Here is a 23,341-nt window from a genome sequence, read left to right as displayed (position 1 = left end):
AATCTTCATGTTGGGGTAATGGTTTTGGTTTTTTTTTATGGTTTGACTAAGCTGTTTTGGAGGTTAGGAGGCCAATGAAAGGTGACACTGGATAGCATGGTAAGTGTATTGATAGGAAATAATTTAATTTAAGGCTTGCCTGGAGAAATTAATTGCCTTGGTGGAGTAATGTGCTGAGACATCTGAGATCTGGATTGCACTAGGTGACAAGGAGGATGCTTAGGAGCTTTTGGAAGCAAGAACTGTAATCGTCAGTTACCAAGAGAAGCATACTGCCCAGGAGATGTTTATGAATAATACCTGTGGGGTAGCAGGAGAAAATTCTAAGAACAGTTGTTCTGTAGTTTTGAGGGATTCAGTGGTGAAGCAGATATGTTTACTGCTGTTGCACAGGCTTTAGGGAAGAGGGCTGTTCAATGTGGAGAAGGGGTGGCAGCCTTCAAAGTGTAGTTATTGTTACATCATTAATATATGAAACAATGGTGATGTGTAGGGGAAAACTTAAAAAAATTCTTTGGGTAGAAGAGAAGTAGCAATATGAACATCAAGAGTTCACGTGCTCAGAAAGCATTAAGCAAGCTTGCCCGCCCTTGCCCCCCCCCCCCCCCCCCCCCTTTTTTTTAAAATGAAGCTGACAGTTAAAACAAGAAGGCACCTTGAACAGATGACATTCTCTAAGAATTATTCAAATCTTACAGGAAAGGACAGTGACAAAACTGTTCCACCAGGTAGGCAGCATACAGGAAGCAGCAGATTACTTTCAGACATCAATATGAATGGAATAACTCCAATTCCAAAGACAGGTGCGAATATTAATGAACCATTTGTTTAAGTCATGCATACAAAATAGTAACACAAACTATACAGAAGAACATAAAAACTAGTTGAAGCTGGTCTAAAGGAAAATGAGTTTCAGTTCTAGAGAGATGTAGGTATGCGTGAGGCAATACTGACACTACACCTTATTTTAAAAAGGTAGATTGGAGAAAGGCAAATTTATGTTTATACAGGGAGCAAAGGGTTATCTACAACTCACACAGAATCCAGACTGCAGTTCTGAAAGCCTAAAACATGGAAGGGAGGCAGTAATTGAGAAGGGAATGAGAGAGATTTGTAGTATCTCTGCAGCATTATTCAAAAGATACATCGAGCAAGCAGGGATGATGAGCTGTACGGACATGGGAAGAATAGAGGCTTCTGATATGTCATGCCCAAAAATATGGGAAGAACAGAGGCTTCTGATACGCCATGCCTCAAAATAATGTTGAAAATTTAATGAGTAGACTGAATAAAAAAAGAAGGGCCAATTAATCAAATCATGGGGAAAAGAACTTTATGACACCTCACTGAAAGACTGTACAACAATTTAAGGGAAAGACAGATTGCTACTTAGCGTAAAGGTGACACGTTAAGTTGCAGACAGGGACAACTATTATTATTATTATTTGATGTCAGGGGCCCTCAACATCATGGTCATCAGCACCCTCATGAAAAGCGAGCATTCCAATCTCATTGGTGGGGACAAAGGCTGTCCCCAAATGTGGAGCAGTTTTTAATGTACTAAAGTCTGCTTCCTGTTCCAACCAACTTAGGGATGAGGCCTGACAGTTCACAAAAGTTCACCTCTTGCAACACTAGAATCAGTATCTGTGAGGATGGTGGGCTGATCTCCATTGAGACTGAGGGCTGCTCTAGTAATACATAAGACACACGTTGTCAAAATATGCTGAACTGAAAGTGGCACATAACAAACTTCACAGAGTGGTAGATGCTCCTATCAGAAGGGGAAGCCATGTGTTAAAGGGCTATGTCCGATGCACAGTCTGATAAGCACAAACTCCTTCCAGCAGTGAGGCTGACATGAAGTTTGCCATGCCCATGTGGTTGATTTGAGTGACTGCAGTTTGTTTTCTGCCACCTGCAACCATTCAGTCTCCCACTGACACATGATGCGTGTGTCAGAAAATGAGATGATGGCACGCAACAAGATGGGACACTGATGGACAGCACCATCCCAACATACTTCCTTGGTGGCTTTGTCAGCCATGTTGTTTCCCTGTATCCCAATGTGGCCAGGTGCCCAACAAAAGAGCACCTCCTCACCACAATGTTGGAGCCACTGTAAGGAGTCGCGGATGAGCTGAATCAGCTGGACTACTGTACACATTTGGTGAAGTGCTTGTAATGCAGTATGTGAGTCAGAGCAGACAAGAAACTTTGTTTGGTGATGTCTGTGAATCCTCTCCAGTTCTGTCAGAATGCCATATAATTCCACATTATAATTTGTAAATTGTTCCGGAAGACACTTTTCCTATCAGGGAAAACAGCAGAACAACTGAAGACATTCTCTTGTTGGGATCCATCTGTACAAAGAAAAAACTATGGTATGTATTCAAAACAAACAAAAACAAAGTTGTAAAAACATAATCTGAAGTACTACTTCTCTCGTATCGTGTCAAGCTTAAAAATGACTTTGGGCCTCTAAAGATATCAAGGCGGAAACGCGTTCCATCCTTGGCTATGTATTTGGATGTCTCACAGATCCAGGAGATAGCGTGTAGCACATATCCCAAATGGCTTGGTTGGATGGGGACAATTCCTGAAAAGCTGTTCAAAGGTGGGCTGGACCACTGCACTAAATGCCAATTAATGAAGTGACACAGAGATTTTCAGTGCCTGCCAAGCCAAAAAGATATGTTACTGAATCCAGAGTAGTTGTTCACCAGCCTCTGCATGCAGACTCTGAACTGGTATGGTACCAAAGACTCCTGTTGACATCCGAATGCCTTCATGTTGGACAGCATCTAAAATCTTGAGGTAGGAAGTACGGACCAATCCGTAGACCAAAATGCCATAATCTAAATGTGATTCAACAAATGCCCTATAAAACCGCAGGAGACAGGACCCATCAGCTCCATATATTTTTTCACTAAGGCATTTCAAAATATTCAATGACTTCGTTTATAGATCTTTCAGGTGTGGGAGCCAAGTTAATTTCTAGACAAATAATAAGCTCAAAAAGTGCTTGAAAACCTATAATATTGTCTCCCATTGTGAGCACTGGTTGGTTAAAACTTTGATGAGCATGGTAAAAATTTACACAACTAGTCTTCTCCAGTGAGAATCGAAAAACCAGTTGTCCTGGCCCAGGTTTCCATACGCCTAATGGTCAGCTGTAGCTGCCTCATCATTGTTGTAAGAACAGAGGAACAGTAGAAGATTGCAAGGTCATCCACAAACAAAGAGCATTTAACAGGGCTCCTGGCTGCAGAGGAAATTCCACTGATAGTGATGGCAAACAATGTGACACTAAGGACACTGTCTCAGGGGAGCCCATTCTGTTGAACATAGCAGTCAGACAGGGCATCTCCAATGTATTGAGAATGCCGGTCCTCTAGAAAGGATTGAAGTAGGAGGAGTCTACATAGTGCCCACCCATGAAGTTGGCAAAGGATGTTTTACCTCCAAGAAGCATCATACGCTTTTTCAAGGTAAAAAAAAAAAAAAAAAAAAAAAAAAAAAAAAAAAAAAAAAAAAAAAACCCTCACAAACCAAATGATTTTGGCATAAGGACTCCTGTATTGCCATCTCCAGTAGAATTAAGTTGTCAAGAGTGGAACAGTAGTGGAAACCACATTGGGAGCGGCTCAGGTAACCTTGGGATTCAAGCAGCCAGATGAGGCAGCGGTTGACCACACATTCAAGTTTCTTACCCGTACAACTGGTAATGGCTACAATCTGGTAACTGTTAGGGGTTCTACAGTCCTTGTCTAGTTTTCAGAATGGAATTAATATTGCCTCCTTCCAAGTAGTGGGGTACTGCCAATCAAACCAGATCTGATTGAAACAAGAAAGGAGCTCTCCTTTCGCTTCAGGGCAAAGACGACAAAGCATGGCCTAATGGAGCTCATCAGGTCCGGGAGCAACATTGGTGGCCACAGTTCCCACATGGAGAATGGAAGGTTGTAGACTTCCTCATTATGTAAGAAGAAATTGAGCTTTCTTATCTCCACAGTCCTACGGAACACCTGAAAAGCAGGAGCTTGTCTGGACGACATAGTGACAGTAAAAAGGTGTTCAGCTAAAACCTGAGCCATGTCTTCTGGAGTGTCCATGAAGATCGCGTTACTTGACAAGCCTGTAAGGGGACGTGTACTGCCCTTGCCTGAAATGTGCCTTATTGAGTCCAAAACTTGTGCAGTGGAAGTGGACCAATTAATGGAAGTCATGAATTCCTTCCAGGAAGCCCTCTTCCATTGTTTTATCCCTCATCTCGCAAGTGCTCTCGCAGATCTGAAGACTTGAAGGTTCTCCGTAGTTGAACAGTGTTTGGAGTTCCACAGAGCTGTTCATCTGGCCCTGATTGCCAATCGATAGGCATCATTCCATCAAGGTACAGGCCATCATCTGAGGTAGTTGCTAGACCAGGGAAAGAACTCTACGGCGGCCCATGGGATCTCACAAGGATACAGGCCACCGTCTCCTATGCAGAATACTTTTGTTCAAAAATGGCCTGTTGATTGTACAGCATCCAATCTGCTGTTTGTATCATCCATCTTCGTTGTCTCCTGTCAGGCACCGTCCAAGTCGGCAGACGGATCCACACTGGGAAGTGGTGACTAGAATGTAAATCTATAGCCACTGAACTAAGTCTGCAGTAGCTGGGGAACAAAAACAAAGGTCAATGGTTGAAAAAGACCCTGTAGCTGTGGAAAAGTGTGTCATCTGACCCATATGCATAAGGCAGATACTCTCAGACTGGACGACTCGCTCGATTATCCGACCCCTGGAGCAAGTGGTAGCCGAGTTTCACAGCACATTGTGTGTATTGAAGTCCCCCACAATGAGGAATGCGTATGAGAGTGCATCTGCATAAAGAGAATCATTAGGTGGAAGATACAAAGAACACACTGTGATATTAAAGGGTGCAAGAACTTTCATGGCAATTGCTTGTATGGTGTGGTAAGACAGGAGAGGAGTGGCATCTGTCATCAATGAAAACCGCCACTCCACCTTTAGACCTATCTTCAATAATATCATCCTTCCCGTAGGAGTGATAACCCCAAATTGCAGGTGTGTTGGTGACTTTATGACATGTTTCTTGCAAGCAGATGCAGAACAATTTCTCCTGGATCAGGAGCTGCAATTCTTCCAAATGTGAGTGATATATATTTAAGTTCCACTGCAACATGGAAATCCCTGTGGAAACCATTGTTTATCAACAGTTGTTCTTTTCTTTCTCCCTCGGAGGTGGTGCTTTACTGGGGAGGTCAGGGGGAAAGTTAACCATTTCCCAGCTCTCCGGTTCCTCCGACTGGAAGTCGGAATCCTCAAGAGCATAGACTCCATCAGAGAGGGAGAGAGCTTGCTGACCCGAAGATTTAATTACCACTTTCTTTGACTTGGAACTACCTTTCAAAGGACATTTTTCTTAACTTATGGTAGGAGGTGGTTGCTTGGGTTGAGGGGATGGTTTAGCAGGCTTCTGATGGTGGACTGTGGTATGTGGCTTAGGTCCTAAGCCCACTGCCAACGGCTTCTGTTTCAAGTGTAGTGTTTCCCCCACAGGTACAATGAGAAGTGCATGTGATCGTAGTTGAATCTATGGTCTGAGTTCGTGTGGAGGCATCACACTAGGTGACTGGCACCTTAAGGGCTTATGCAAAAGAAGTAGCAAAAATCAGAGATTGCGTAGCTTTGAAACCTTTTTTTACCATCACCGTAAGGTAAGCGTCTCTTGACTTTCAACTCCTAAATTTTCCTTTCCTTATTGTAAACCTCACACTTTCTGCTCCACACTGGGTGATCCCAGGACTGTTTAAACATTTCGAAGGAAGTGTACATGAATTGCCCGATTCGTGAGCTGAGCATCTACAATTGTCATACGCAGCCCTCACATTACATCCCATAGTGGTACATCTACATCTACATGGATACTCTGCAAATCACATTTAAGTGCCAGGCAGAGGGTTCACTGAACCACCTTCACTATTCTCTATTGTTCCAATCTTGTATAGCACGCAGAAAGAATGAACACCTATATCTTTCCATACGAGCTCTAATTTCCCTTATTTTATCGTGGTGATCGTTTCTCCCTATGTAGGTCGGTGCCAACAAAATATTTCTGCATTCGGAGGAGAAAGTTGGTGATTGGAATTTCGTGAGAAGATTCCATCGCAACGAAAAACGGCTTTCTTATGATTTCCAGCCCAAATCCTGCATCATTTCTGTGACACTCTCTCTCATATTTCGTGATAATACAAAACGTGCTACCTTTCTTTGAACTTTTTAGATGTACTCCGTCAGTCCTATCTGGTAAGGATCCCACACCATGCAGCAGTATTCTGAAAGAGGATGGACAAGCTGAGCTTTGACATCTGAAGCATCCCACTGGTTTAGGAACAAATGGGCGAACTTTAAGATGGATACAGCCTGCCAGGATATGTTGAAGTAACTCTGGAGTAGTAAACGTTACAACAAATGTTGTAGATTTTTTACAATCTGCCAATAACTCTCCTCGTGCAACTCAGCCTCACCTGGGTAGTCACCTAAGGCCTTAGGTCCCAGAAGCTTGGTTTGAATTAGCAGTTTAAACTAGAAGTGTTCCATTACAAAGTTGTTTGACACCATTTAGGGACCCAGCAATACTTCCCAATGCTTTGTGAATATAGAAAGGGGAGACCACCTCAGAGTCCTGTTCACTTTATTACAATGCAAGTGTTGTGACACACTAATGCCCTGGTACTATAGTTCTGAGACTTCTTTTTGGGAGGACTAACCAAGCTCTCTCTGATGAGAGGGTGTAGGTACTACCTGACAGTCCATCTGTGCTGTTGGTATTGGTAGTTTGATGAGACCATTCCATAGGGATCCCACGAGATGCAAGGGAAACAATCATTGACCCAGGCAGAGCCCAGCATGCCTGAGCACGTCTTACACAACTGGGGTGTGGGGGGCAGCCACTTACCTCATCAGTACGTAGCCACCTTTATGTTGAAGTTTTTTCTTTTTTTTTTTAAAAAAAATAGGTGTGTACCTCTCTCGTGGTCCATGCAGTGAAGACAAGGACCCCATTCTTCGAAACACACAGCATTCCACCACTGTGCTGCACACTGGTCACTGAAGCATGCCCAGAGATTACAGTAACAGAGGACTGACGGCAGTTACCAGTCCCCGGCTCAGGATCCTGGGTCGCCAAGCCCATACCCAGCAACCAAAGGCTGAACCCCTGGGGACGCACAACTAAGAGGTACTTACACATCAGCTTTTGGCCACAGCCTTGGCATTGCAGTCTGTGTTGCTAGAGATGGCGGTCGTGTGCGAATGAACATGAGTTTCCTTTCCTGACAAAGGCTGAGGTTAAAAGCTAATGCGTAAGTGCCTTTAGTTGTGCATGTCTGTAACTTAATGTGTCATCTTTATGACAAGTAATTTTTGATATTCCAACCTGGAGTTTCCACTGTTTGAAAGAATGCACAGGTTGACAAGACACAGCCTGCGGCAGCAAAAATTATTTTGTGTGTGTGTGTGTGTGTGTGTGTGTGTGTGTGTGTGTGTGTAAGAGGGGGGGGGGGGGCACAGAGAGGGGGGCGGTTGTGTTGATGGGAGGAAAGGAGTTTATAAGTATTCATGATTCATGATTCATTCTTCACATGATAGACAAGCACCAAAAAGGAAATCATCTGTGATTTTACTGAAGCATCCACCCATCCCAACATTTGTCTAAAACTATTCAGGAAATAAATACACTTTTATCAGGCTAACAATGCTGGAAATTCTTATATGGAGCAATATGTAATGTAATCCTTTAAATGGGCATGATGGATGTATCTGTACGTGCTCTCCTAATTCACAGTGGTTTGGAGGGATATATCTGCCCACTGCATTCTGTGGCCAGCAGCTAGAGGGACTGACGAGTTATCACTCTGCCATTGAAACTGCGGTATTAGTTGAGCTTCAACCACTATATGGCAGTTCTCTTCAGACAATACTGTGTATTCTGGGTTTTCCACCGCACCAGTGAGTGATGTTTTACAATGGCGAAAAGAAGCTGTTTATCAGATTCAAAGATAGAGCAGCTGCCTTTGAAAGTGATGATAATTTCACTGACAGTTCTGAAAGTTTTCAAAATATGGATGTTGATACTAGTGAAAGCGACTTCAATCCAAAAACATTTGATGACGAGACACTACTACAGCAAATAGTACCTACTGCATTTGCACATGCTTGTTCAGTGCGTGATCAATATCTATTCAGTGGTACAGTTTTGCCTCTAAAACAATACAATTTGATGAGTTGTTTTGTGTCTTGTGAATGATGTTTTGGGCAAAACAATAGCTGAACAGACAAAACTATATGCACAACAGTTCATAGCTTCTCATCAGAATTTAGTAACATGCTTCAGGTATTGCAGCTGGCAGGATGCTACAAGGGATGAGGTAAAAACACTGATTGGAATGCTCATACTTCAAGCAATTGTTCACAAACCACATCACAAGATGTATTTTCCAAAGAGAGAATCACTTGACACACCTTTTTTCAGAAAACTGGTGAGTGAAAAGTGGTTTCATCTTTTATTGAAATTCCTCCACTTTGTTGACAATACCTCATATGATCCACTAGGCACCTCAGTGAAAACTATTCAAAATTCATCTGATTATGGAGAAGCTGCGGCATAAATTCAGATCTGTATACATGCCAGAAAGGAACATCACCGTTTATGAATAGTTGTTGCTTTAGAAGGACAGCTTGGATGGAGGCAATTTATTCTATCAAAATGCAGCAGATTTGGCCTCAAATTAAGCGAACTCTGCGGAAGCAGCTGCGGGAATGTGTGGGACATTATTTTTTCACTGGAAAGGACACTAATTATGGTAGCCACTGTTCACAGCAAACAATAATCTCTTGAATTGTTTTTGAGCTAGCACATGATCTACTTGGGATAGGTTACTGCATTTATCTTGACAACTGGTAAATCCCAGATTTGGTACACAAACTAGCCAACAATAACACTGACATTGTCGGCACAATGCAACAAGACAGAAAGGGGTTCCTTGACTTTGTAAAAAAGGAAAAACTGAAGAAAGGAGAGTACATAACAGGGTACAGAAGCAAGCATATGGTAATGAAATGAAAGGACGAAAGAAACAATGTTATGATCAGCACCTTCCATGATGTTACATTTATCACTGCAAATTCAAAGGAGGGGATTGTTGAAAAGCCACGCGTTGTCATTGACAACAAGAACACGGAAGGTGTGGATAGGTGCGAATCTCAGTTGCACAGCTATAACACAACTAGAAGCAGGCTAAAAAAATATTATCAGAAGCTTTTCTGCCACTTGTTGGATGCTGCATGCTTCAATGCATATGTTCTGGATAAGCGTCATGGTGGTGAACAAAGTAGAATGAGCTTTATATTACTTTTGGCTAACAGTTGGCCGTATCTTCACCACAACAAAGGCCCTCAGTAGGAAGGACACCAAGGACACCGAAAGCAACACACCTTACAGCCAGGCATTTTCCAGACCACCTGTCACCCACAATAAAGAAAAGACCAACAAGGAGGTGTGTGGTGTGCACGAGAAAAGGCTTTTACAAACAAATGACATACTGGTGTGCAGAATGCAGAGTTTTCCTGCGTGCAGCACCTTGCGTTAAAATGTTGCACACTGAAAACAACTTGCAAAATTGCAAAAAAAAATTTCATTAACTTCTTAAATATACTTTATTCATGCCCACCCAATATGACTTTAAATCTGAAAACAAAAACTTTTCTGTGTGAGAGAAGTACACGGCACCACTGTACCAGTGTGCGCTGGCACTCATTACCCACTGAGGAAGAGGCATGCGCATGCGAACTACCCACTTGACAAGTTAAGGTAAAGGCAACCACTCACCTATAATGATTAGATGCATGGAGCATAGCAACATACAAAAGAAGACAACAGTCATGCTAGCTTTTGAGCGATAGCTCTCTTTCCTGCAAGAGTACACATATTCTCACACAGAACCAAACATCCGAATGCACTCTTCCATGGTCACAGTGAGACTAATTATTGACACTGTAGTCGTGAAAGCAGTTGTCAGAGATAAGGAGGCAGTAGGGAATGGAGCAAGGAGGGGTAGCAGGAAAGAGAGAAGTCTTTGGACAGATGACTTTGTGACCACACAACAAGATGAAAAAAATACAGAGGGTACAACAATAGATTCAGGAAGACGAAGAGGGACTGAACTGAAGAGGCAAAAAGGCAAGGAAGAAAAAGACAGAGAATGGTGAAGATGAACAAAAGGAGGGGGGAGAGAAGATAGAGGGGTTGAAAAGGAGTAAAGGGGGGGGAGAGAGAGAGAGAGAGAGAGAGAGAGAGAGAGAGAGAGAGAGAGAGAGAGAAGGGGGGGGGGGGGACAAAAACAGATTGAGATGTGCGTCAGTAAAATACACAAAACAAGAAGATAAAACAGCATGTAAAACATAAAACACAGGTAACAAAAGTTGGAAAACTGTGTGTGTACCTACACAGAATCATGGAACGAAGTACTGCGTCAGTAGTAAAACATTAACGGCACAGGGAGAAAGTGGTATAAGGCGCTAAAACAATATGGCAGATGGATGTGGCTAGTTGATCTTAAGAATAAAGAAAGGAGAAGCCTGCCACTCTGCAACACACTAAAATCTCCAGCCTACAAATTTAGGACAGAGTCCAAACACATCACAAAACTTTAAAACCTTAGTCACACTCGTCTCAGCATAAGCTAAAATTGAATCACAGTATAAAACGCACTCCATTAAAATATGGCAGAGATCTGCATGCCACAAGCATCACAAAACAGGGGATACTCTTGCCGAAGTAAAAAGCTATGTGTGAGAGGGCAGTGCTCAATTTTAAGACATGTGAGGGGTCACTTCATCCCACCTGAGCAACTGGCAGGAGGAACACCACGGCCAGGTTGTTGACTTCACCTACCGCAGCTTAATGGCCATCACCGCCAACCATTCCTCATCCCACAACTGCATGCACTTCCTGTGTAGTGCAGAAATAACAGACTGTAAGGGACTCCGACACTATGCCATGTCCTGTCCTCTACAGGGCTCCTTGGCAACCCGATTGGCCTGTTCATTTCCCCCCGTCTCTACATGACATATCACCCAGTATACAGACACTTGCTTACCTTGTCGTCAGAGCAAGTACAATTGGTCATATATCGTCCACACCAACTACTCAGCTGGATACAGGATTCCCTTGTTTGGAGCTATCAGTGTACACTATTGTGAAACTGTGATGCCTCTTTAAAATATTAAAAACCAGAGATTGAAATGTAAAATCTGACTTATGATCTGTCTTTAAATTAGTCTGGACCTCCGGAGAAGCCAAGGTGGAAATCTGCTCCCACCGTGATATAAAACATGAAGACCAGCCACACCCATCTCAAGAAGGCAATCCTGTAGATGAATCCCACAGGGCCCCGTTGTCTGTTGCCAGTTACAAAAAAGCCTTTCTAGTGAAGCCTGAGCAACTGTATGGTAGGGGGGTATGTAAGCCGTGGACAGTGTTTTATACACCTGGTGCAGCGTAAGTAGCAGTTGCCTGATGTGGAGTGGCTGTTCACCAGCTCCTGCAAAGAGGCTTGGTATGGGGCTTGTTCTGAATGCCCCAGTGGCAAACAAAATCCCTTCATGAGGCCCAGAAACCCCACTCTGTCTTTAAAAGTAAGGACAGTGCCCCTCATCCTCACCTCAGGAAAGTTTAAAATGGAACGAAAGTGGTTAAAAAGAACACACACACAGACTTCTCAGTGGAAGACTTAAAACCGCTCTTCTGCACCCATTCATCCAAATGTTGAAGAGTTAGTTGCAACTGACACGTTGTTACTGCGAGGCTTGAAGAAGAGCAAAACACAGAGAAATCATTCACACCAAAGAACACTGGACAGGACTTTTCACTATGGACGTAATGCTGTTAATATCTATGGCAAAGACAGTCACACTTGCTCCCTTGAAGGACACTGTTCTCCAGCACAAACTGATCAGACAGAACATCATCAACTTGGTATCTAAAATATTGTGCCAAGAGGAAGGACTGAATAAAAATGGGAAGACAAACACAAAAACCCCATCCGTGAAGCTGGTCGAGCATAAGATGCCTCCAAGTAGTATCGTAGGCCTTCTCAATGTCAAAAAATATACCTAAAAGGTGAAGCCGGTGTAGGAAAGCTGGTTATCAAAGGTGGTGCGATACCTCCTGAACCACAATGAAAGTGACTAAGAGTTGCCTGGATTCTAAAATCCAGAGAAGGCAGCAGTTGACCATCTGCCTCAAGGTGTTTCCCATGCAGCTAGTGAGGGCAACACTACAGTAACTACTTATGATTGTACAGTCTTTTCCAGGTTTTAAAAGAGGAATTAAAATTGCCTCACTCCATGAATCAGGAAAGTGACCCGATGCCCAAATGACATTAAAAAGTGCAAGGAGGATATCTTTGTGTCGCCCTGTGAGGTGTTGCAGCTTACTGTAATGGAGCCTGTCGTGACCAGGGAATGCGTCATGAGCTGCAAACAATGCACAATCCAGCTCACACTGCATGGGGAAATAAAGGTTAGTGGGAGAAGTCAGTGCCCTACTTGGACAGAGAAGGAGTGGTATGGACAAAGGGAGTAGGAAAAGAAGAAGTGAGGCAGGTTTAGACCACGGGGGACTGTTATAAGAATGAAGGCTGTGTTGGAGAGTTTTGCACTGGAAGATAGTATCTAAATGACTCGCATAGTGAAGCAGCTGTTGAAGTCATTTGTGTTTTGGTGTGCAGCGTGTTCAGCAACTGGACAGTCAAGTTTGCAGTTTGGCAGTGACCATTTGTGCACATAGACAGCTTGTTACTTGTCATGCCCACATAGAATGCTGTGCACCAATTACTCCATAGCTAATATATAACATTGCTGCTTTCATGCGTGGCCTTGCATTTTATTTGGCAGGAAATGCCTGTGATTGGGCTGTGGTAGGAAATGGAGGATGGGTGTACAGGACAGGTCTTGCATCGGCGAACAACACAAGGGGGTGCAGGACTGAAAGTAACATTTGAATAAGGATGGACAAGGATATTCTGTAGGGTGTGGGTGGTGGTACACTACTTTGGGGAATGTGGGTAGATTTTGCATACGGTAGCCCTCATCTTAGAGCATGAAGTGAGGTATCGAAGCCCTGGTGAAGGATGGGGTTGAGCTTTTCAAGGAAAGGTGCTACTGGACGATCACAGGGGTGCGCGTCAGTGGCTGGTCAACAGGTTTACTGGTGTCAGAGCAGCAGGTGGCATGGGAGACTTGTTTACAGATCAGCCAGATGGGATATTACCTATCAGAAGAGACACTGGTAAGGTTACCAGTATATTTCGACTGCTCTCCCCTGCAGATGTGGCATTCACAGATGGTGAGGCTGTATGTCAGAAAATTTTTGACATGGAATGCATGACAGCTGTCAAAGTGGAGGTACTATTGGTGGTTGGCACAGTTGATATGGACAGATGTATTTATGGAGCCATCTGAAAGGTAGAGATCAACATCTAGGAACCATGTTACACAACAAATTTACTCACCTTATTTGAAATTTAAAGATGAGATTTGTTTAATGTTTCCAAGTTCTTCTGTTGTGAATGTATGTCTGAAGAACAGTATATGGTATCGCACTAACATTAAAATAAAATGTATGAAAGTTGTTCTGACTGCAATACTTCCTCTTAAACTTACATGCCAACTATTTTGAGATACAGAGAATGCAATATACCACAACTAAACAAAACAAGGTTCAGTTGCTTAGCAATTTGTATGCAGATGATGATGATGATGATGATGATGATGATGATGATACTTGGTTAGTGGGGCACTCTAGTGCGGTTATCAGTACCCATCCAAAATCCCAATCTTTTCACGGTTCAGGCACTCCACTTTTCCTGAATAATGGTGAAATGATGAGGACAACACAAACACCCAGTCCCTGGGCAAAGAAGAAACCCCTACACAAATGGGAAACTGAACCCATGACTCAGTGATTTCTTGCATACTTGCATGTGATGAAGATGATGAGATTTAATGCAGCACTCCAGCTCCGAACCAGAGGAAGCCAAATTCTTGGAGCAGTTAAGTCAAGTCCCCTCTAGCAAATTTTGCCAGACCCCTTCCAAATTTCTAAAAAGATGAGGATGGTAAATGGTAGATATAGGAGGACAGTGAAATCAAATGCTCTGTGATGATAAAACAGGTATATAGTCTGGCACTCTCAGGTTGCAGCCAAGAAATTCTCCTCTTCAATGGCCTGATCCTCAAAATTTGGCTTTTCATTTTAGTTAGCACGATATTATTGTGTTCTGAATTTACAGGTTTCATGGCCACAGGTAATATCAAAAAATTGCTCATTTCCTAAAAAAAAAAATTGCACATCACAGATGCTGATTCCCCTACTTTTTTTTAAAAAAAGTATATGATTAGTAAATGGCACGACATTTTCCATCCACTGTCATTTGCCCTTTAGCTTTGAGGTGCTGCACTACATGTCCTAGCTGAAGATGATGGTATCTAGCGAATTGTAGCCCTGAGGGATTTGCAGTTCAAAACAAATCTCCACTCAGTAATTTCTTTAGGCACAGATAACCATATGTGGAACTAATATTCTATGAACTTTTTGGCAAGTTTCCATTTACAAATTATCATGGCCAACATTTAGCCAAGGCTGTAGTTACGGTGGAACTTCCCTACCCTCTGGCTCCTATCCTTGTAACCACCCCCGGTGCAAAACCTGTCCCATGCACCCTCCCACCACCACCTACTCCAGTCCTGTAACCCGGAAGGTGTACACGATCAAAGGCAGAGCCACGTGTGAAAGCACCCACGTGATTTACCAACTGACCTGCCTACACTGTGATGCATTCTATGTGGGAATGACCAGCAACAAACTGTCCATTCGCATGAATGGACACAGGCAGACAGTGTTTGTTGGTAATGAGGATCACCCTGTGGCTAAACATGCCTTGGTGCACAGCCAGCACATCTTGGCACAGTGTTACACCGTCCGGGTTATCTGGATACTTCCCACTAACACCAACCTACCCGAACTCCGGAGATGGGAACTTGCCCTTCAATATATCCTCTCTTCCCGTTATCCACCAGGCCTCAATCTCCGCTAATTTCAAGTTGCCGCCACTCATACCTCACCTGTCATTCAACAACATCTTTGCCTCTGCACTTCCACCTCGACTGACATCTCTGCCCAAACTCTTTGCCTTTACAAATGTCTGCTTGTGTCTGTGTATGTGCGGATGGATATGTGTGTGTGTGTGTGTGAGTGTATACCTGTCCTTTTTTCCCCCTAAGGTAAGTCTTTCCGCTCCCGGGATTGGAATGACTCCTTACCCTCTCCCTTAAAACCCACATCCTTTCGTCTTTCCCTCTCCTTCCCTCTTTCCTGATGAGGCAACAGTTTGTTGCGGAAGTTTGAATTTTGTGTGTATGTATGTGGTGGTTTGTTTTTCTATCGACCTGCCAGCGCTTTCGTATGGTAAGTCACATCATCTTTGTGTGTGTGTGTGTGTGTATATATATATAGACACACACACACACACACACACACACACACACACACACACACACACACACACACACACACACACCAATTACATCTGCTTTTGCTTGTATTTTGGGAGCGTTAATGTTTTCCTCGATTCTGCATTTTCCTCGATTTTGCGATTTTCAAGTCTGGACCCCACGGTAATGTAAAAATGTAAAATAGGGGTATCACTGTGTACTGAACCAGTATGCTTAGGCGAGCTGAGCATGGCTTCCTCCAGTGTGGGTAGTAACAGCTAAAGACAATGCCTGAGAATGCAATTTGCATTTCGTCCACCACTACAGAAAAACACTGCTTGCTACCTCACGGAACTCACTGTGTGTTGCCTACTGACATCTTCAGCAAATATCTGTGGAGTATGAAATAGTTTAAATCTGTTCTACAGTGAGAAACACAATTACACCAGTATGCCAGAGGTCATTTGGAAACAGTGCAACATAGATATTCACATACATCCAGGGAATCACACTTCCTTAACATCTTTCTAATAAGTAGCACTTGTAAACGACATGCATAATGAAAAATTAATCGGCGTCAAGTAATGGCTGCCACATGTGATCTACTTGAACATAGATACGCTTTCTATTTAAATTTTAGAGTATTATGTAGGTAATAATTTCATACTTTTCCTGTAAAGTAAAATATAAAAAATTTTTCCAGATAATTACCGACTGCTTCTGGAGCATTTCAGCTATGCTTTGCTCATACTGGTCACCTAGCAATGCAAGCTTTCGCCGCTGCTCTTCCTTTAATTTCTTTATCACTGCCTTCTGTTCATCCTTTGGCGTTGTTTGCAGGATTTGGGCTTTGAGCGCCTTGTACTGCCGAGTTTGTATTTTACATGTTTCCCTAAACTGTTTCCGTATCTGCATTTCTTTTTGCTGTAAAAGAAAGGTTCACATTTTAATTGTTTAACAAAATATCCAGTTTTTAATGAGGGAAGATGTTACTGTGGGGCAGAAAAAGACGCCTAACCAAAGCTCAGTTACAAACATAAAAATGATTATCTTCAAGAGAACTGAAAGCAAAATTGGATTATCAAATTCATATTTAACAACTGATCAAAGTTGCAATTATTTTAACCATATGCTGGAAAAAAAATGAATTTTTATGCATGTCTAATGCTATGAACAAAGTAACCAATATGATTTTATCGGGCCAACAATGAGAAAAACATGAAACACTTTCGTTGCTTAAATTTAAGGTCAGTTATCTGAAAATGAAAGTTCAAAGAAATGTAGAGAGATCAGACAGAAGTGGCATTTCATTTAAAATTAAGAAAGTCACAAAGGGTAGGGATATTGTGAGGTGTATCAGAAGGGCTCCTCCTGTCACCCTACATCAGTGAGAACTTCTGTGAAAAAATAGTCGTCTTTAGCCACAGTCACATGAGATAGTTTACACTGGAGTTGTCACCACTAGAATCCTCAGGAAAAGTGGTATTTAGCTTACAGTAACCATGAATTTACTGTCTTTATACTGAAAGCATTCCGAGCCAACAGCTATGACCAGCATTTACGCAAAGTTGACTTTTCTTCTTACTATAATGATGTGTAGCATTTAGTATGGTGTTCCATCAGTCAGAATTTTAAAAATGTTTAAGCTCCTGTCTGTCAGTAGTCTCTTATTAGCAACTAATCCATACAGATGACAATTTTTTGTTATAAAGTTAGCAAGTTACAGGATTACAAAATACTTTAAACCTCTGCCCAAAAATAATAGGAAAAACTTATGTTCTTAAAAGAGGAGCAAAATGCTACTGAAGATGTATATATCATCACAATACTGTAGTACGAATCTATTCCAGTAGAAAGATGATTTCAAACTACAATTTCAGAAAAGAAAGTCAACAGCTTGTTGCTAAAACTGATGTCAAATTCAAATGATAACACAGAGAGTAAATAACCAACTGTGTGCACACTGCTGTGTGTGTGCATGTGGGCGCATGTGCTAGAGAGAGAGAGAGAGAGAGAGAGAGAGAGAGAGAGAGAGAGACTTATCAATGTGAAACACAAATTAATTATATCAGAAACTCAGTAATCTGACTTCTGCAGGACTGGCAGTATGGTCAGGAAGAAAAAGAGGTGGGACTATCAGAGGAACATTGACCTGTAGTATCACAGTACAGTGTGGTACAACTTTAATTTTCAACAGGAAATACTTTCTGAAAAATGGTTCCATGTTAAAACAGTAAAAAAACTGAAAGAAAACATCAACACACACTAAAAAAAAATTACACCAAATTTAATGTACAGCCTGTAATGTAAAATATGTCTGTGCCGCACAGTAAAATGATATTACTGTGATTCAAAGTTTAACAACTGAACATACATGATTACAGTATTGCATTGACATACAACTGACTCATTTTGTGCAGGGAGAGTTCTTGTAGGGAGCGTTTTGCAGTAAGTGAAACTGATAAATGTTAGACACTTGATCAGTGAACAGTTTAAGCTCTTTAACTATGTTTTCAAATTTTGGACAAATTCATTGGCAGCTGTTTCGCCAGCTGACAGCTTCTCGCTGGAATTAACTACATTTTGAATGCCATGTAGTTTTTTCTGCCCATATAGCCACCTTTCACTCGCCATAAACTTCAATTTACATTGTCTCCATCTAATTTTTCAAACAATGATTGGTCCAGATAACAGAGTTATTTTTCTACTCTCCTGTTCAAACCACATCCACAAAGCATTGAAAAGTTTTCACTTTTAGGGTTCTTCAAAGTCATACATATTTTCAGTTCTTTTTATCATCAATCATCACTATTTGGCTTTCAAGAGTTTTCCTAAATTTTCTTCAGTCTTTAACACTTGTTATGCTAATCCCCCTACCTTACTTGCTATGTTTTGAAGAGACTCGCCTTACAAGTACTTTCATTTCTTCGCTAAAGACATGTGTTAACGTTTAGCTGACACCGTAATTTAGGTTGGTTCTCTGATTTGGGGAAACTAACCAAACAGCAAGGTCATTGGTGCCACGCTCTTTCAAAGGAACCATCCCAATATTTGCCTGAAGTGATTTAGGAAAATCATGGAAAACTTAAATCAAGTTGGCTGGACACACATTTGAACTGTCGTCCTGCTGAATGCGAGTCCAGTGTGCTAACCACAGTGCCACTTCACTCTATCTGTAATTTAGTTTTACACACTTTAATGTGTAAGAAGAACCGTCACTAATTTATGAAACATGTGCGCAGTAGCACTTATTGAGTGAGTTAAAAACAAGCTGTTTGACATACTAAAACTGACTGAACTTCCGCAACTACCACCTATCAAATGCCTACTGATCCATTTCGCGATACCATGAGCCATTGACAAGTCCACAGAAACACTGTAAGCAGGATGGTCAGACTCTACTGTACCACATTTATTACAGTTACTTTCAGTAAATTTCCAAGTTTATCAAACAATGGAAAATCCAGGATGGAATGTAACAACTTAGAGCTATCTCAGATTAGCAATCCGAGCTCAAGAGGGTAATCAATACACCAAAAATTGATTATTTTATTACACTCCTCAGATATATTCACAGGAGTGATGTTTACAGTGCTCATGGCATGATTGAAAAATATCACTTTTGCTAATAAAGTGCTTACCTTATTTGAACACTGTTTCCCCCCAAAACTAACCAAGGTTAGAGCAATGTCTACAAATAAGTCATGGATTACTGAAGGAACAGAGGTGTGATGTAAAACAAAAAGAAAACTGTATCTGTCAATCCGAAACAGTTCCGATGTTGATGCTATAGCATATTACAAGAAATTCTGCAAAATATTGAAGACTGTAATACAGACATCAAAGCAAATATATTACAAGGAAAAGATAGTCGTATCAGATAACAAAATAGAGACAATATGCAGTATAGTGAAGGAGGAGACCAGTAGAACCAGACATGAAGAGGGACAAATAGCATAAAGAGTAAATGATACATTGTTGACAGATGTGTATTGTGTTGCAGAACTTTTTAACAATCATTTTATAATTGTTACTGAAAAGATGGGGTTTTAAGGTTCTGTAAATGCTGCTATAGAATATCTCAGACCAGACATTTCAAGTAACTTCCATAATATGAATTTGACCCTTACTACCCCAGCAGAAGTAATGTCCATCATAAAATCTTTAAAAACAAAAACATCTAGTGTGTATGATGAAATATAAACAAAGTTAATTAAAGAATGTAGATCTGAGTTAAGTAACATATTAGGCTATCTGTGTAACCAGTCATTTATCAGTGGAATATTTCCTGAATGGTTGAAATATGCTAAAGTTAAGCCACTGTTTAAGAAGGGAGATAAAGAAATAACATCGAATTTCCGTCCAATTTCACTTTTACCAGCATTCTCAAAAACTTTAGAAAAGGTAATGTACAATTGGCTTTATAACCATTTTATCACAAATAACATTGTTCGCATTTCTGAAGGGTTCTGACATTGAGAAGGCTATCTACACTTACAGTGAAAATGTAGTTAATTCATTAGACAAAAAATTGCAGGCAACTGGTATATTTTGTGATCTGTCAAAGGCATTTGACTGTGTAAATCACAATATCCTTTTTAGTATATTAGAATATTGTGGTATACCAGGAAATGCTGCAAAAATGGTTCAAATCTTATACATCTGGCAGAAAACAAAGGATGTTATTAGGAAAGAGACATGTATTAAGGTATCAGATATCATCCAACTGGGAACTAATTACATGTGGGGTCCCTCAAAGTTCCATCTTAGGGCCCTTACTTTTTCTTGTGTATATCAATGACCTTTCATCAGTAACATTACCAGATGCCAAGTTTGTTTTGTTTGCCTATGATACAAATTGCAATAAATAGCAAATCAAGTGGAGTCTTAGAACGATCAGCTAATAAAATATTTGTGGGCATTAATCACTGGTTCCTAGCCATTTCTTTATCACTAAACTTTGAAAAAACACACTACATGCAGTTCAGAACTTAAGGGGATGTCCCACGATTATATGCCTAACATATGATGACAAGCAGATAGAAGAAGTGAACAGTGTTAAATTCTTGGGATTACAGCTTGATAATAAATTCAACTGGGAGGAGCACACCACACAACTGCTGAAGCATCTTAACAAATCTCTATTTGCAATGCGAATTGTGTCAGATAGGGGATATAAAAATGAAAAAGCTGGCGTACTATGCTTACTTTCATTCCATAATGTCATATGAGATTATTTTTTGGGGTAATTCATCAAGCCAAGCTAAAGTTTTCCAGGCACAAAAACATGCAATAAGAGTTATACGTTATGTGAACACGAGAACATCCTGCAGAAGCCTGTTTAGGGAACTAGGGATACTAACTACTGCTTCCCAATATATTTTTTCCTTAATGAAATTTGTCATTAAAAATATATCACTTTTTCAAACCAACAGCTCAATTCATCAAATCAATACTAGAAATAAGAATAATCTTCACAACGATTTAAAGTCACTCTTGTAAGTGTGCATTATTCAGGAACACACATTTTCAATGACAAGTCAGCAGCCATAAAAAGCTGAACAACCAACGAAATTCAGTTTAAGAGAAGCCTAAGGGATTTATTGGTGGCCAACTCCTTCTACTGCATTGATTTGTGTGTGCGAGAGAGAGAGAGAGAGAGAGAGAGAGAGAGAGAGAGAGAGAGAGAGAGAGAGAGTGTGTACAATCTAACTTTTGCACCATTTCAGTGCAGTAATGTGCTCATTGTAAATAAGTATTGTAAAAGTTCTATTATATGTTTATTACCTTATAAACAAAAAAAACATTTTTTTTTAAATTTTAAATTCATTGCATTAATGCAATCTTAGTAAATTACTGTTTGTAAAATGATTCTTTTATATAGTGTTCATTAAAAAAATGAGTATCGTTCCGCTTGGGACCTGTGGAAGGTCCATTAACTTATTTGTTTCAGTTGCAAATATCTGTCAAGTATTATTGTTTTTCTGACATGTTCTACATCCTGGAGAACATCCTCACTATGGATCAATAGGAATGAAAGTAAATCTATTCTAATTTAGAGAAGGAAAGTTGCTACTCACCATATAGTGGAGATGCTGAGTCAAACTACAGCTCTCTGAGACTGCAGACGTGTGTGCAAGTTGCGCTTGCGTGAGTGTGTCTGTGCGTGTGTGTCTACTGCTGACAAAGGCCTTAATGGCCAAAAGCTATGATTGTGTGAAACTTCTTATTGTGTCTATCGTGAATCAGCATCTCAGCTATATGGTGAGTAGCAACTTTCCTTCTCTCGTATTGTTACATTCCATCCTGGATTTTCCATTGTTGGATCTAATCTAGAGAAGGAAAGCTGCTGCTACTCAAATAGTGGAGATGCTGAGTCATGATAGGCACAACAAAAAGATTCACACAATTACAGCTTTCCGCCATTAAGGCCCTTGTCACCAATTGTCTATTGGTGACAAAGGCCTTAATGGTCGAAAGCTATAATTGAGTGAAACTTTCTTGTGCCCATCACAACTCAGCATCTCTGTTATATGGTGAATAGCAACTTTCCTTCTCTAATTTCCAAGTTTAAATAGTCATCACACGAAAGAAAGATAAATCCAGTGTATCATGAATCTTGCCGGTGCATTAATTTTTTTTTTTGCCAACATGGTTAAGATAGCTTTTAAGTTTTTACAGACTCCTAGTTAGCAAAACATTACAATTTCAAGTGTCCTTCATAAAGTTTTCAACCTCTCTCTAGGAACTGGTGCCTTTCCAGATATTCTCAAATTAGCAAAACTTTCACCACTGTTAAAATAAGATTCTTCAGACAAAATATCAAACTACCGATCTGTGTCACAGTCACATTCCTTTACAAAAATTCTAGAAAAGCTCTTATGACAGGCTTTAAATATTCTCCTCTTACTGTAGAATAATTTGGTTTTAGAAAGTCTAAATCTAAACAGATAGCGATTTTTGAATTCTTAGACTGTGCTGTAAAATCCCTTGATCAACATAAACTAGCTGCAGTTATTTTTCTAGACCTGTCAGGAGCCTTCAATGTAATGGACCATAACATTACGCTAAAAAAAATTAGAAATAAGGAGTATGAGGTGCAGCACATACCTGGTTGTGTTCGTAATCAAAAAACTGCAGGCACAAGATCACTTCAGTTTGAATTTAATACGAAGAATAAAACAAGAAACAACTTCTCCTCCATTTCTAGCAAATTACTAATACAATATTGCATACTGCAGGGCTCAATCTTATGTCGACTACTCTTCTTGATTTATGTGAATGACTGTTGAATATGTGAGTCCCCAAAAAATTACCATGTTTGCCAATGACACCGGCATATTGCTTACTGGATCCAGCCCAGAAACCTTGCAGTCAACACCAGAAAGTTCTATGAAAAGACTTTGGCTGGTTCACCAAAAACAAACTCACTTTAAGTACTGAAAAAGCAGTTTTTGAAAACTTTCATTTATTTCCTCCATAAAATCAAATGTCTATTCAAGCACAATTAAAAAATGATCCCCTATAAAACATAAGTGTCAAAATTTGTGTGTGTGGGATCAGCAAGATTTAAATTAGGACACACACATGCCCTTAATAAGGAATCCTGTAAATCTCATTTTAGTGAGCTTTGTGTTCTGAATGTTCCAAGTTTATTTATTTATGAACCTATCTTGTCCACTTGAGGCCACCTCTTGAAAACAAGGAAACTACTACAGATCAGAAATTTACACTGCTATTGTACTAAAGAGAAATCAAATATACATAAAAATTGCCA

General features: G+C 40.7%; 1 protein-coding gene across 1 annotated transcript in view; it reads right to left on the bottom strand.

The window, feature by feature from the left end:
• Positions 1-23,341, bottom strand: part of LOC124711225 (serine/threonine-protein kinase Tao) — a gene marked incomplete at its 5' end in the record, with an annotated part of 153,862 nt that overhangs the window by 14,397 nt on the left and 116,124 nt on the right. Inside the window, 1 exon segment of the mRNA XM_047241184.1 lies at positions 16,276-16,488. Within this exon segment, the coding sequence (XP_047097140.1) occupies positions 16,276-16,488 (213 nt within the window).

Source organism: Schistocerca piceifrons, chromosome 8 (genome assembly GCF_021461385.2).
Source record: "Schistocerca piceifrons isolate TAMUIC-IGC-003096 chromosome 8, iqSchPice1.1, whole genome shotgun sequence".
NCBI lineage: Eukaryota > Metazoa > Arthropoda > Insecta > Orthoptera > Acrididae > Schistocerca > Schistocerca piceifrons.
This window is presented reverse-complemented; position numbering and strand designations above follow the sequence as displayed.